General features: G+C 36.1%; 1 protein-coding gene across 5 annotated transcripts in view; it reads left to right on the top strand.

The window, feature by feature from the left end:
* The window catches only part of ARB2A (ARB2 cotranscriptional regulator A), a 254,174-nt gene that overhangs the window by 15,307 nt on the left and 222,747 nt on the right, over positions 1-16,120 (top strand). For 4 of the 5 annotated variants that reach the window (XM_084504220.1, XM_084504221.1, XM_084504222.1 and 1 more), the window contains exons 2-4: positions 4,710-4,778; positions 8,117-8,218; positions 10,920-11,020. In XM_084504220.1, coding sequence (XP_084360346.1) covers positions 4,721-4,778; positions 8,117-8,218; positions 10,920-11,020 — 261 coding nt within the window. In that variant the 5' untranslated portion in view covers positions 4,710-4,720. Of the gene's footprint in view, positions 1-4,654; positions 4,779-8,116; positions 8,219-10,919; positions 11,021-16,120 lie in introns of all 5 variants that reach the window. The other variant, XM_084504219.1, reaches the window with a different exon arrangement.

Here is a 16,120-nt window from a genome sequence, read left to right as displayed (position 1 = left end):
CATCAGGTACACCTCTCAGAGGCTGTGCTGAGGTTGTGCTGCCTGCTTTTGTATTCTTATAGCATGTTTGTTATTTGATCATGTCTACAGGCATATATTTATGAAGGTCATTTCCGGCATTTCAAGTCTGTTAAGCTACAACAATTAAAATTTCAGTATGTGGGATTGTGTTGACTCTGCCCTGTGTAAACAACCGAGTTGCTGATGAGGTGGGGGCACTAATGAATACAGCACACAGTCCTCTGCTCTTCGAGCTTAAGGGGTAAATAACATTAGAAGGTAGCTGCTGTGCAAATAAATCAACTGTTCTTGCAGGCTGTGGTCTTGTACTTTATCAGCAAGTTCCACCACTGTTTGGTACAGTGCAAAGATGTACTGAGATTTGGGGATTTTGGGACCCTTGCCAATTTCTGTGTACTCCAGGGCTAAAAGATCCTGCTCTCCCAGTGTTTGTTACACGCCTCCCGTGCGCCTTCCCTCTGTCTTTTTGCAGCTATATGGAGCATGCTGTAGGCAAATAGGTACATTTTTCTGGAAGTTCTGATAAGTCTTAATAAGTCTGTAATAAATGTGTGCAAAAAGCAGTTTTTACTTCAGCAGATCAGGGCAAGCTCAAAGGGGAACAGGAAGAGGCACATGCTGCATGATAAGCTGATCCTCTGGCAAAGTTTCTGATCTCTGCAGCATGGAGATGTTAGAGCTGCTCATTAACAGCAGAACTGCGTGGAAGATCCTACCTGTGAACCTTCTTTGTGTACTAGATATAGACATTTTAGCTGAACTTACTCACAGCAGACTGAAAATAGTTGTCTTTCACAGCTGAAGGTTGGTAAGCCTAAGTGTAACCAAATAAGATCTTTAATAATCAAGGAAAGTGGAGCATAACCTTACCTGAAGCAGTTGTTACTGATGTTATCTGTAGTGTCCTAAAGGTAGGAATAGATAAAATATAGTTAGACAAAACCAAACCAAACAAAAAAAAATCAACCAACCAAATAAACAACAACAACAAAATGTTATGTTTCTTGTGCTTTATGTGAGCCAATGCAGAAAATGGTCTAACAGCCAAAACTGTCTCCCAGTCATGTATCTGAAGACTAGCTCTAGGTCATCAGGCACATTGCACAAGCCTCATGCATGCTTGCCCCTAGCATGCTCGGTATGTCAGTTTACAAAGAAGTAGACTGTAATTCAACTGTATTTTAATTAAGCATTGTAACCACAGCATTCTGATGACTCATGTATGGCTTATATCCAGGTAAAAGTGATGGAGTTGTTTGCTTGAAAATACCTGTGTACTTTCTTCTACGTTGCACTTGTGGTGGGTTAGCATTACATCTTTTTACGGGCTTTGTTTGGAATTTTTGTACCAGATAACGTTGACTTAATTTCAGTTGTTGCTAATGTATATAGCAAAATCATATACTAATGGTTTTTTTTGCCACATTTCTAGTTGGATTTGCATAATGAGGAATAATTAAAGCCTGTAAAAATCTGTGTATGTGTGCACTTGTTTCAGAGTCAGAATATACAATAGGGTGTCTACTTTAATTTAAAGACTAACACTATCAAGCCCTATCAAGGTCCAGATCAGCTCCGTAGTCCAAACTTCCAGTACCACTTTACAAACAAGAACATGAAATCTGTATGCCTACTATCTTAAGTGTGCAGATGTCTGTGTTTTTTTTGGTTTTAAATATTTGACGATTTGATTGTGAATCCACCAGTCCAGCTGTTTTCAAAAGGGTCTGGTGAAAATGGAGCATTGTGAAGCAGTGATATTTCTGATGACAAAATTATTGGGCACTGAGGTTGAAGCAATGCAGAATACACATAGTATATGTAGTGATAGAATATTTGAAGTTTGCATGGGAAACCAAGATACATACAAATTAATGTAATTTCCCTTACAAATAAACTTATTTAAGTATTCCTTGGATGAAATGGTAATATTTTTTGTAAGATGTGTGCTTGGCATAGTTACTGGAACAAACAACCAAAGAAGAAATGTTTTATAAAGAATCTTTGAGTAATTGCAAAGAAGAACATTCAAAATGATCTGTGTTTATTATGGGGAAACTGATGAAGGACATTTGTGAATTATGTGGAGTGCTGAATGTATGGAGTTCAAGATTCCTGGAGTAAACTGCAATTCCTGCTTTTGCCTGTAAGCAAGTATTCAGGGAGATTTGTGTGTGCAGACATTCCCAGTGTTTGTTTCTGGACCATCAGACTCCATTCAGTATCTGTTTGTAAAAGAAAGGAACTCCAACCCTCCAACCCTCTCATCTAATTTCTTCTGTTTCTCGTTTAGCAAATATCAGCAAGGGTTTTAGCAGAGTGCTGTGTTCACACAAACAATACATAAAATACTGTGTGCCTGTTTCATCCTCATTCTAATATCAAGTCCTCCCTCCAGTGGCTGCTGTAACAGTTTTTTACATTGTCAAAAAGAACTGGAAATTCTGTCTCAGAGCTAAATTCAGATTTAATTATTTATCTATATTTGATGCTGCTACCTTTGTGAATGAACCTCTGTTACCAATTCTTTCCTCAGTGGCTAGGTCTGGGTCAGTTAAAGGAACCCGGGTACACATTCTAGGGGCAAAAATGCCAGAAACTGTTGGTCATTGCATTGATTTATCTTATTTGGAAAAGGGGATTATTTTATCAAACAGTAAATCTGTTCCGATAAATTTTGTATTTTTCACCTTGGGTAATAGGAAATCTTCGAGCACCTCTATGTCACTTGTAGCTGCATTAACTTAACTATATTCAGTTGTGAATTTTCAGATTTTTTGTAGGGAAGATGACCTGATTTGTCTAACAAGAACAATTTTGATCTGGCCTATCAGAAATCACTATGATTGTCACTCTCTATCACTTCTAATAATTTTAACTTAAGTGGGTTTGTTTGTTTTCTAAGGTGATTAGGTAGAATGTACATGTTTTTATGCTGGAAACATACAAACTGATGATGGGCAAGATTTTCTAGTGGTGGTCTGTCAGTGAACTATATGGAAGCATCCAGGAAAAATCTTTCATAAAATCCATGTGTGAATCAGCGTTTGAGTCATTTTAATATTTTCATTGAGTATGCTTTATGCCAGTAAAAAGATTTTTTTTCTTATTTATATTGATTAATTCTTTCATTGGGGCTAATGTGATTAAAGTGTTAGCGAAAAAGAAGTCCATATTACCTGAATCGTGCTGAGTTGCATCATTAATTTAAAAAGTGTGTGGTCTAAGTAAAGGTTCCATGGTGGAGTTGTGCTTAAGAGACTTTTGACAGTGTGCTGTCATTTTGCAGCACCTTAGTCTGAACCACCTTCTGCAAAGGAAGGTGTCGAAGTCAACCGTAGCCCAAACTTGTAGAATGTAGAAGACAGTTACCTGTCTTGAACCACAACAGAAATAATAATAATGATAAAAATAATATATATAAAAAAATCTCTCCTTAGTTAGTAACTATCATCCCCTTACATGTTATTTTTTATCTTAATCTATAGGAAAATGTTTAATGTATTAGGTTTTATTTGAAGAAATAGACAATAATCCCCCCATCTTTGTCATACTTTATTAATTTTTTTTCCTGCTGTACTTTCACTGAACTACCATTACCTAAGACAAACAATTTTGAGGTTCTTTCTTACAGTTGTTACTTTTAGGGAACCAGTAGTACAGCAGATAAATCCTGCTGCTCTTTGTTTGAAAGTTGCAAGTTGCTACCGAGATGCAGTTCATGCAGGCTCATCCATGATAAAGTATAAAACAAATTGGTAATGACTGACAGATGAAACAAAGAACTAAAAGGATAAAGTGGAAAAGAACTCAATGCATAGAAGTCTTTTAATTGAAAAGGAAGAAGAAGTGATTGTGGTATGGTAGTTTGCTCCCTTGGTGTCAGATTAAAGATGAAAGAGGCTGCAGACTTGAATGTCTGGGTTGCCTTCTGTGCAATAGGAAAAAATTTACACACGTATTTTGCATATAAATTCTCACCTTGAACATATTAAGGTTTGTTCCATACCTGGACAGTTACGCTATAAATTTCGATATAGATAATGTATTGTAGAGATCATAGTGGTTTAAAAATACATACTCTGTGTAGTTTTACTAAAACTGAAGACGGTGTAGTGCGGTGTGAACAATTCAATTTACTTCATTGAAAAAGAAAAATCCATAGAGATTGTGAATGTTCTGTTGCTTCTTTGTGGTTTTGCTTGTATTTTCTACTGTGGACTTTCAAAAGTATGTGGCTTCTCCAAAATGCTTAATGTTTACTGATCCTATGTCAGAGTCGCAAAAAAGGAGTATTTATTAGATAAATGTTCCTTCAGGATTAAGAAGTTAACTTTCATTCTTGTGAATCTCTGACCAAGTATGAGAGAGGAATTTTTGTCACACTGTGTTGTGAAACTTCTTAATCCAAGACAGCATGCCAAGACTTTGTCCAGTATAAGTTTTGAAGAAGAGAAGGTCAATTTTAATTCCACATTATAGAGTAAGATTTTATAATATTCAGGGAAGTTTTGCTTTCAAAACAAATTCTGTTCTTTTATATGCAGTTCTGTTTATGTATATGTGGTAGCAAATCAGATCTCTTGAAGCAGAAGTCAGTAAATTTGTTAATTGCTAACTTGTTGATTTTCAGATTGTCCTTTGATGACAAATGCACATTTACTTTACTATTTTAATTCTGCTGACAGTTTGGGTAAGGATGGCTCAGCTCCAGCAAGGAGGCCCGGATGAAAAAGAGAAGACTACTGCGTTAAAGGGTATGAATTGTTCTGCCTTCTTTTTACATATATAGACTCTTTAGAAACAGCTCTTAATATTGAGGAAAGGAAAACACTTCTATCTAACTAAGGATTGGATTCTGGGAGCTGCAATACTGGATAAGACTATGAGTCTATCTATGTAGTGCTTTTTGTCTAATGGGGTCCATTATCGATAGTTTCATAAGATGATTCAAAAAATAATGATCTGTGGTAAAGAGTAACAGAGTAAGAAATCCATTAATTTTAAAATTTTCATAAGTATCCTTTGAAGAAGTTGACCGGTGCTTTTGTGTTCTTCTTTTCTGAGGGGTATACTTTAATTTTTATGCTATTTATGTTTCAGCATTTTGTATCCATATTATAGCTTTAAAAAATCTCTTTAGCTGTAGGATGTTAGCAGTGAAAACATTTTCAAGACATTGATTTCCGTATTGATTTCATAGAGTTTTCTTTGAATTGTATGTTTAGAAAAATAATCGTGCCTAAGTGACTCAGTGGAGTAAATATCTTTAGGGAAAAAAAAAATGCAATAAATGATATTTTTTAGAGAAGGTTTTTCAGATTTAGAAGTACACAGAGTTGATTAGAGTTGCAAGTAAGCTAACTGAACACTGGATTTAAAGTGCTTGCATCAGACACTCTCTAAATTGTCTTTCAGAAGAAAAAATAGAGTAGAAAGAACCTTGCAACTCCAATGTAAAAATTGTATTTTTACAAATTTATTATTAGAAATGTATCTTTTATCATACAGAGATGGTAGATGGTGCTTCTCCAATTAAAATTGTGTATTTCGGAAAGGTTTGGTAAAAACCTATGTGGTGGTGTGTTTTTTTTTTGTAAATCTTATTGTACTAATTCTGTCAAATTAATTTATGTTGAGGAAATTATACTTCCTGTTTGGAAAAGTAAACCTTCCATTGTACAGTTGGCATTAATTTGATTCTTATAAAGGGCTAGTACCCAAGAAGTATTCCGCATAATTAAAACTTTGTGGGAGACTGTGATTTTCTTCACATGATCTGGTGAACTCCTGTTAAGCTCATGAAAGACGCCTGCAAATCACTCAAATTTGGGCTCTCTTGAATCAAATTTGAGCTCTCTCGAATCAGTCTATAATTGAGTTTGAGAGTCAAAGATCTTTTGCAAGAATGGTGGATCAGATCTCAAAAGAACTTCAAATTTTTCTGAGAACGCTTTAGCTAGTTTTTACTTGAAAAATTGCACAGCAAGAAAGTGGCTGGTGAGGTGGCTGGAGCACAGGCTGATTGCAGTCTTACAGAGTGACTCTGATTGAAGATATAAATCACGAGACTCTTTAAATTCTGAAGATAAAGCTTCATGTACTCCATATAGTATTGCCCTTACTACTCACGAGATGGGTGTTGTTATTATATAGTAACTGACACTTCTGTGTAAACACATTTCCACATAGGTCACAGTAAGAAGACATGAAAATTTTGGTGCAATTAAATTCTAGAGGAGTTGTGATGGCAGTCTCTTCACTGAGGAGAGATAAAGTGTTAATGACCGTTTTTACTACCTTTAAATTATGAAAATACAGAGTGAGAAATGGCATACTTTTTGTGTCCTGCTGCCAAAAACTTCTCTGACAAAATTCTTTTCTTCTCTGTCATTCTGTTATTTGGTTGAGAACCAAAGCAACTTGCCCATAATTTTCAAAGGACAATACATAAGACCAAGCATGATTTGTTTATGTATATAGCTTGTCATGGATTATTAAGCAGATTTGACGAAAAAGAGAGCTATGGTCAAAAGAACCAAATTTAGAAATCTCCTAGTCGACATCCAGTTGTCAAATAGCCACTTAGATAATCAGAGAGGTGCTCAGGTACCACAGCATCAGTTGGAGAGAGATGGAGTTTCAGTGTGTGTGCAAGACTGCCTGAGGTCACTTAGGGAAACATAAGCTGGAGATAGACACAGGCAGATCACCTGAAGACAGTTGCCTGTTTGTTATTTTGTAATCCAAGAATGTTGAAGCTGATTTTCAGTACATTTAAACACTGCAGAAATTTCAGAGGATAAATGTAGGCTTAGATAACATTGTCATTGTCCACAAGACTAATCAAAAAATCATAGAATATCCTGAGCTGGAAGGGACCCACAAGGATCAAGTCCACTGATGATACAAAGCCTATTTAAATAATTATTTTAAATAATTAAAGGATGAAAGTGTAGTTAATGTCAAACTAAGCAAGTGTAAAAGAAGAAAAAAAAATCAAACTGTTGCATTTCCTTTGAGATACAAATTTGGATGATAAAGATAATAAACTAACGGACTTACGGGATTTCATTGGTAATACTTGATTTGAAATTACACCTTATTTATAAAACAATAGTACAATGTCAATGTAGAACTTCTAAACTGAGTACTTGTGTGGTCTTTAAATTAATCTGTGAGTGATGCCCTGCTCAATCATCTTGTGAGATGTTGTTAACCATCATATTTTGATAACCAGCAAGTATGTTAAAAGGATAGCATTAGGTTGTGTGGGTGATGAGCAATGAGAAGAGAGATGATTGTACAGTATTATTTTTGTATTGAGTAATTGTTTAGTAATTAGAAGTAAGTAACCTATATGCTTGCCTCTGGTTAAATGTAATTCCTTAAATTTAGGATTGAAATATGCAGGCTGCACTTATTTATTTCACTGTGCTTTCATTAATGAATACAGGCTGTACCAAGATACTCCATCGTAGAAAACAGATAGTCTGAAAAGTATGTGTATATCATGGCTTGCTATGAAATGGATAGTAGTTTTCTCTGCCTTGAGAATTATTAAAAAATGGTGGTTAAGATGCAATGGTAGAGTTCAGATAGCTCAGTCTGTTTGGGCATCAAAGGGAGGGTTAAGGAGTGTTATGATCACAGCTGGTAAATGGCTGTGAGACAACATGCATTTGATAATATGAGCTCCTCAGGCAGGCAAACAAGAATGTATCAATGACTCGATATTGAAGCTAGATAAATTCATGTTAAAAACATGATGTGTGCTAGAAACCAGAGACAAATTTCTAACATTAGTGGTAATGAATCATTGAAACAAATCACTATGTCTTTGACAGTGTCTGTTTCTGGACAGTTTTTGATCAACATTAGAGATAAATAGGCAAATAAATAAATATGCTGAAGATAAGGCACAGCTATTGAATCTAGAGCAAGATTTCCAGTAATGAAGTCCTATGTTTAGTATTATGTAGGTTGTCCTTCTGCCTTTAAGATCTAAAAATCTGAACAAACACATTATGTCAGTGATTATGGCAAAATAAAAAAGACATAGCATGCATTATGTAATTTTTTTTTCTCTTTTTAGATTTATTGTCTAGAATAGACTTGGATGAACTGATGAAAAAAGATGAGCCACCACTTGAATTTCCTGATACTCTGGAAGGATTTGAGTACATATTTAATGAAAGTAAGTTGTATATGCTTTGTAAATGATATACATAGAACTATGTTGAAGGGTTATCAGAAGTTTAATTATACCTTCCAAATCCCTATTAGAATTTCATACGTTTCTTTTAAGAATAAATATTTAAGCCTTACTGTAACATCTTTGTAAATCTAGCTAAGTAATAATTTTTTGATTTCATAAAACTGTCAAAAAAATCCCTCGTTTAATACAACACTGTGGGTTTGGGATTGTACTGTGTGCATTTCATGGCTTCCAGTTTTCTGTTGTGGAAGTGCTGATAGAAAAATTCTGAAAGTAATTTCTGGAGCATTGGCGTTAAAAAGTAAAATTAAAGTGTGGTCACTCATTCAAAAAAACATTTTATTTACTGATGGATTTTTATTGATACAAAAGGCATAGTAATTTATTTAGATAATTTTTACCAGCTCTTTCATTAATACCAGTCAGAAAACACCTCTGTAGTATTTGTATTGATGAAAGGATGAGCAGTGTGATAGGCTGGCTCTTCAGGTGTAGGTCAAGGCTCTGCATTACAGCTAAATGTGTAATGACTACAAGTCAGGCCAGCTAGCTGAATCTGTATGTTTAATGAATAGCAGTATTTATAATTTCCAGTGCATACATTCAAAAATCCAGCAGAGAAATAAGCCTCTGAGCTAAAGTAATACCAGACTCCAGGAAAGGGCTCTTTCAAGATTGTTTGAAACCTGTAGGACAAATGGGGACGTTTACAATTCTACTTCTTTGCAGTGCCTGTTCTGTGAACAGAGGAACTTTAGTTTCTAAATCTGCCTTTCTTACATCTTCCACTTTTAAAGAAAAAAAAAAAAAGAGCTTTCCTTTAAATGATAGTCATTTATGCAACACTTAGCTTTTTAATACCCTGATGGCTTTCACAGGAAGGTACTTAGAGACTAAAAGTGTCATGAAAGTGATGCTCTTTCTTTGATGGGAGGGGTTCAGCTCTGTCACTTTTCAGCTCCTTATTTTTAGATCTGCACAGTGTCTACTGTCTTCCTTACTGACTTCAGAGTTAATGGTTCATATGTGGTTGGTAAAAAGAGCTGAAATTTTGGGGTATGATGTTTTAGAATGATGTTACTGAATATTCCATCACTAACTTCACAGGCTGAGTGATTTCCAGAGAATGTAGCAAACCTATTACATACATCGCTGGTCAGTATGCTGCCAGAGGTCTTCATTTTGCTTTGTACATTTAATTCACATTTTTGCTCCTATACTCTTAAGTCATAATCGCACTTCTTTTTATGATGGAAAAATAAGGAGGATTTTTATGAAGTTCAAAGATTTAAAGAATTACGAGAAGACATAAGAGCACCTGAAAGAAAACAAACAAACAAACAAAAAAACAGGTATTTGCTCCAACTTATTAAGGAGACTACACCTTAATGACCTTAATGTACGCTGAACAGTATACTTGAAAAGCAAACAGCTGAAAATGAGCAGCAGAGCAAAGAGTTAATGAAAATATAAAAAAGATATTTGTGCCTGAGAAAAGAGTGTGAAGTCAGGGAGCTTGGAAAATGCACTGGACATCAGGTAGGATTGGTCTGGAAAAAAAAAAAAACCAAAAAAAACAAATAAGTGGATTTATATGCAGAAACAGTAGAGATATCAGCTGTTAAATGTCTCATTTAAAATATCAAGAATCAAAATTTAGAGGTTCTGAAAAAGTATGAACTGATTTAGCAATTTTTTACAATTCAGAAGGAAACATTTTGTTTTTAAATCATACTTCCATCATGAAGGCCTTTCAGCTTTCTAGCTGAAAATGATTTGTCTGATTTACTGCAATTTTATGATTCTCTGAGATAACTTGTGTTTTTACTAATAAGCTGAAATATTACTGGTCAGATAACTTTTTCCCTGCAGTTTGCTTCCTGTTTAGTTGCCATTTATTCTTGATATTTTAACCTATCCCAAGTCTTCATCTGTGGTTGGATTTGCTACTAACCTTTTGCTATAAACAAGGAAAGTTACACGGGAACCTCAGAGTCGGTAATGGTTTTGCTCTGATTATGCATTTTGCTTTATTCTGCTCTTATAATCTCGGTGTTTTCCAGACTAATAGCTCTTACTTGATTGCACTGTGTTAGGGTGTTCGGAGTTGAGATATTTACCGGAAACATAGACATGTTTGGTGGTTATGGTTTTTTGTTTTGTATTGTTTTTTAAAATTATCCAGGAATGTTTTACAGAATATGCTAATCTTGAAAATAAACGTTTCCTTTCCTTCCAGCCCCCATTCCAATTTGTACTCAGATTTCTTTGGAAACGCAGTTGGTTTTGAAGTAGGGGATTTGTAGGTACAATCTGATCACCTCGTTGACATAGCAGAGAAGTATTTGATCTGTAAATGTTTACATTTCACTGTTAATCCATAGCAGTTGAGACAAATGTTTCTGGCAAAGCAGTTTGGTGTTTGATACCCGCACGTAATTTTACTGTCATCACTTGTGTTTAGCTCTATCTAGCAGTACATTCCAATTTGAGGAGATTGCATTTTGTTGTTATGCTACAATTATTCTCATTCAAAAGTACTGTAACCGAAAAAGGAGAGGGAATTCATAATATTCCAATTTTTAGATGTTAGACTTCTTTCACAGTTTTCAGCAACGCAGTGTACCTTATTTCTAATGAGGAAATACTCTAAAATGTAGTGATTTTGTTTCCTTTGCAGAAGGACAATTAAGACATGCAAAAACTGGGGAGCCATTTGTTTTTAATTATCGTGAAGATTTGCATAGATGGAACCAAAAGCGCTATGAGGCTCTTGGAGAGGTATGTAAATTGTGTGGATGCATGCATGCATATTTGTATTGTTGTGCTATTTTTTAAATTATATTTCTTTATAGAATGATACATTTAATTATAATTATTTTAATAAATATTTAGGCCGCAGTTTAAAATAGAACATAAATGTGATTAATCAAAGCAGAAGTCATTATATAGTGCAGTTATGTCTTTAACTTTCTTCTCATGGAGGTGAGGAAGCTCACCCTCAAAGAAATGGGAGCAAAGCAGGAGCATTTTACTTTCTAGCTAAAGATGAGTATGTTGGCTGGTCATCTCACATTTTTAGGAGATAGAAGCCACTCTATTAAGAAGAGATATCAAACTTGATTAATTAACTGGATATTTGGTGATTAACTAAATGTTTGGATGCTACTGGTATTTTACTGGGCTTTCTGTAGAGGTGCTGTGGGTATAGTAGGTGCAGAAGCGACCAAATATATATGTACAGTTCCTTCTCTGTCTGAAAATGACTGTAATTTCATTGCCATTCTTTTTGTAATATTTTAGGAGTTGGAGTACTGATTTGAGATTGAAGGCAGCTGATCTCAGTCAATGCAAAATAGTGTGCTTAGGACTTCATTACAGTGTCATAACCTCTATGCCCAAGAGGAAAAACAGTCTCAGCATGCTGACCTCTTACGGAGGCAATGCTGCTCACATCACTGTGGCTTTTGGAGGCCCATGAAAGGGGATCCACAGTTTTGTGCACAAAATAGGGTCTTCTTCTAAAAAAATAGATCATGTTGCCCTGTGGTTTCTGTTTCAAAACATTATGGCTTGTCATTCAAGAACTGCCTTTGCCTCATGGCTTGTCTGCTTTCATCAGTGTTATTATTTTAGTAAGGATTAAACTCATTTATTCCCTGTTTACTCTTTCTGTTACATTTGGACATGTATTAGATATTTTGTCTTTTAAACTTCCTTGTATACTAAGGAGTAAAAAAAAAAAAAAAAAAAAGTAAATATCTGAAATGGCAGCCAATTCTGCACTGTTGCAAAGTAAATAGTATAAAACACCTTAATTAAGTTTCCTGGATGGATTAGTAAGGATCTACTTAAATTTATGTAGTTTCTCATGCTGCCAAGAGAGTATGCATTAAAATTGAAGAAATAATTAATGGCCTCTTCTAGTTGTACCAGGACAGTCTCCCAGAATTTACGGAGGCACTGAGCATGCTGGCTGAAAAAAGTAGTGTATGGCAGAAGTCTCTGATTAAGTAAAATGAATAAATAGCATGCTATTCTCTCCTTAACCATTGTAGCGGGGTGAAGTATGGTCCAAAAATTCCTATCAGTGTCAGTGTGGACACTGCCAAGGCTGAGTAAAGTGGAAGTAAGTTCAGTGGAGAGGGGTACATCTGAAGAGGAAGGAAAGATGGGTGATTTGAGTGTGTACAGGGTAATGCCACAAAGCTTTGAAGTGCCTGTTTTTACACATCTAAACCCCCATTTAATTGCACGTACTCTTCTCTGTTCTGTTACAAAGGATTTATATCCTTTGAGAATACATTTTCAAATAAGCCACATTCTTAGGTAAATCATAATGAGTTTTCAGTGGTGCAGATTGTATTTTTTTGTTCAGGTAGTGTGAAAAGCTACTACAGTCCAGACTGCTGTGTCTGTGAACAGATCGGTAATTTGGATTAGTGTCTGTCTCCCACTTACTTGCTGCGGCTCCCGTGATGGAGGTAGCCTTTCTGTTTGGGTTGAAAAGCCATTGCTGACCCTGCCAGGCCTCTTCCAGGTGGTGATCTGGTGCTCTCTAATGCAGCCCCTCTGTTTCCTGCAGTCTGTGCTGCATATGCTGGAGCTGTCCAGCTGTTGATCATTGCTATGTCCTGACAGAGCTTTATTTATGTATATAGAAGAACATTGCTTTTTACTGTCTCCTCCTCTGCCTCGTTCCTTGGAGGCCTGTGACATGGGAGGAGATGATGAGGGCTACGTCTGTGGCTTCTCACAACCTTTCACCTCAACTTTTATGGTTTCCTAAACTAGGGAATGTGCTACTGCCAAATCTGTTGTGTTGTCTGAGTTACTTGATGTACACTTCTTCCAGCAGGAGACAGATTGGCTCCTATTCCACATGCAGACATTTGTGTGTGCCTGTATTGTTCGAGTACTGCTATTTTGCAAATAAATGAATCAAACAAGATGCATCTATAAAGGTAAATTAATATGTGGTCTAATGTGCTGCCACACCTTTTCTTAGGCATTTGGAAACATCATCAGATTCCTGCTTCTGAATAGTGAGTGCCACAGTTTCAACCCACGATAACATAAATGGCTTTTAGTGATTTTTGGTCAGCCAGGAGGTGGGGTACATTCACAGACTGGGTGCCATACACCTGTGATCTGTCTCGTGTACTTTCATTTACATTAGTTACAGTTGTTCTGTGTGTTCAGGTTTGAATGGTCTGTGAAAATACACAGTGTTTATATTGCTGGGTAAAAGATAAGAAAGATTTGAGGTCAGTATTCTGACAGAGGGTGAATTGTTCCAAGTTATTTGTTTGGTTTGTGGTTTTAGGGGAATAAAAACTCAACTGTATTTTGGTCTGTTGTCTCTGCTGTGCGCTTGATACTACACAGTTCTTCCAACAAGCTGCAAATGTACAAACACTTCTGCTCTTGGCACACTGAGTGTTTCTGCAGTTATCTGAGAACACGGCATGCTGACGGACAAGGCCCATGGCTGGGCAGCAGTCTGTCATTCATTCCCACAGCTAGAACTTTCTCCTGTGCCACAGATTGGTGGGTATGTAGATGTTGAATAGTACTGAACAAGAATTTTACCCTCTGATCAGCAGTTTTGTGGTCTAGGCAAGATGTGTTCAGCAAGCTGGTACCTTAAGAAGCAGCAGTTCATATAATTCATAAGGTGATACAGCAAAGTGTGACCTTAGGGCTTTGCTTTGAAACGTCATCCTCTGGCTTTGGGAGTTCTCTCTTATGTATTTCTGGCTCAACATTTATGTAGCTGAACATACAGTGAGATGATAAAGTAGGTAGACTTCAGACAAAGCGTTTTATGTATTCATTTTTCATATTTGTTGAAAGTACACTCATATTTCATAAATTCATTGGGCATAAATTTCGTATTTATTTTTCATGTTATTCATATTAATAAACAATGTGGCCACTGTTTCTATACTTAGTTCAGTCATTGTATGCTGGCTTTCTGATTTTTAAGGGGATTTACGTACTCTGCTCAAGGCAGTTTTTTTATTGTACATATACATTGTGGGCTGCTTTTATTGCGTTCCACTCATTTAAGGAGTGGATATAGTTCCTGGCCTCATGTTGCAGCATCATTCTCTCTTTCTTGGAGCATTAATAAATTTCCATTTGGTAATCTATGATTTCTTGCTGTTAAAAGTCATGAATACACTATCTGTGATGTACTGCCATTACTCTGGCTGTATGGAAATTGATTCTTCACAAATTACAATGGTTCGTCAACGTCTCCACTTCTTACGTCTCTTTATTCTTCATTCATCGATCTGTTATTTCAGGCACACAATTTGTTCTGCAGCCTCTTGATATGTGCTTCTAAAAGACAATTTAGTGAGCTGTTCATAATTTTCTGATTCTGGTTCAGTCACTGCTATTGCAGCATTGAATTTTGTGGAGAGGCCTCTCCATTTGCTTTTTAAAAATTAAAATGGCAACAGAAGTGCACAGAACATGGTGCTGCAGCTGCTTCTAACTGCCGATTAATCCATGTGGCAAGTTTGAAGTAGGATTGAGAACAGTTTTGTGACAACAGTTCAGTTGTTCAGACATACTGCTTCAGTTCAAGGTTGAAATATATATATGTGTATTTTTATTTGCTCAGTCCTGGAGATTTGGATTCTGGATGAGACTCCAGATTAGACCTGCATGAAGCAAGTCTCCTCGCATGTTAACTAGATCTGTTTATTATTTGTACTGTACTTGCAATTGATATTAGGGCTACTGAAGTCACCAGTTGTCAGACCCTGCTTGAGCATGACATCAAAATTAGCCGGAATTATAAAAGAAATACTATTAAAGTCTATTGCTGGGCGTCACCTAGCATTTTGCCAATCATACAGATTGTGTTGATAACGAGATTTCACTTCAGAAATATTATGTGGACGTTCTCCTTTCACCCTTGCAGTTGCCAGAGGATCCCAAGCACTAAGAGGCTGTGTATCTGTCTGTATGTCTGCTAGGTGACTGTAATTTGGAGGTGGCTTAAAGACTATGTAACATATGCAGATGTTTTTGTGAGTGTCATCACTAATGAAGAGACTTTTGACTGTAGTGACAGCTTGTACCCATGTCTTTCAGTAAGTCAAAAAGAATTTGTAATTATGTAGATTACGATATAGACCACGATTTGATGCCTCTGCTGTGGTCCTATTCAAGGACTAGTATATGCTATAATTGCTGGCTGCCTGACCTGCCGAGGCATATAAGCAGATAGCAGATGAACTGCGGTTATTTTTTCACATTTATCACACCGCAGCACAGGAAAATACCTTATGTTTACATACAGCTGGTATGGAAAGCGAAAGAATAGAACACCTAAGTCAGAAATTCCCGGTGTGTGTCATGTATGATAACTTACAGTTAATTTTACGTTTGTCAGGGAAATGCTGCCCCACCAGCTAGGCTGCTTTAAAGTACGTGCATAATTTTAGGTCCAGCTAATCATAAAGTAGGTTAACCATCAAGGTTAATATTTGTGTGGGGAAAAAATAAGTAAAATTTTGATGATGACAACCCATAATTATGATCGCTAAGAAGTAAAATGTGATTTATTACTTTTTTTTTAATACAGATCTCTGTTAAGTTAAAGAACAGCTTGGTCTCAACATAATTTAAAAACCAAGCTTTCACCTGCTACTAATTTCCTCCTTGGTTGCAAAGAGCATTATTTGTTTGGATGACTGAGAGAAAGAAGCTATTTACATAGCACAAATGAAAGCATAGAGCAGCAGAAGAGGACATGTAAGTTAATGAAGAAGGAAGCATTAAGTAGTCTGCATTTGAAAGGGTAGCTTCTTACATGAATAACCCAAAATCTGATGATAGGCTGCACGTGCACCTGATAGTACT

Source organism: Aythya ferina (assembly GCF_964211825.1).
Source record: "Aythya ferina genome assembly, chromosome: Z".
Classification (NCBI taxonomy): Eukaryota; Metazoa; Chordata; class Aves; order Anseriformes; family Anatidae; genus Aythya; species Aythya ferina.
The sequence above is the reverse complement of the archived record's forward strand: the minus strand, read 5'-3'. Positions and strand labels throughout refer to the sequence as shown.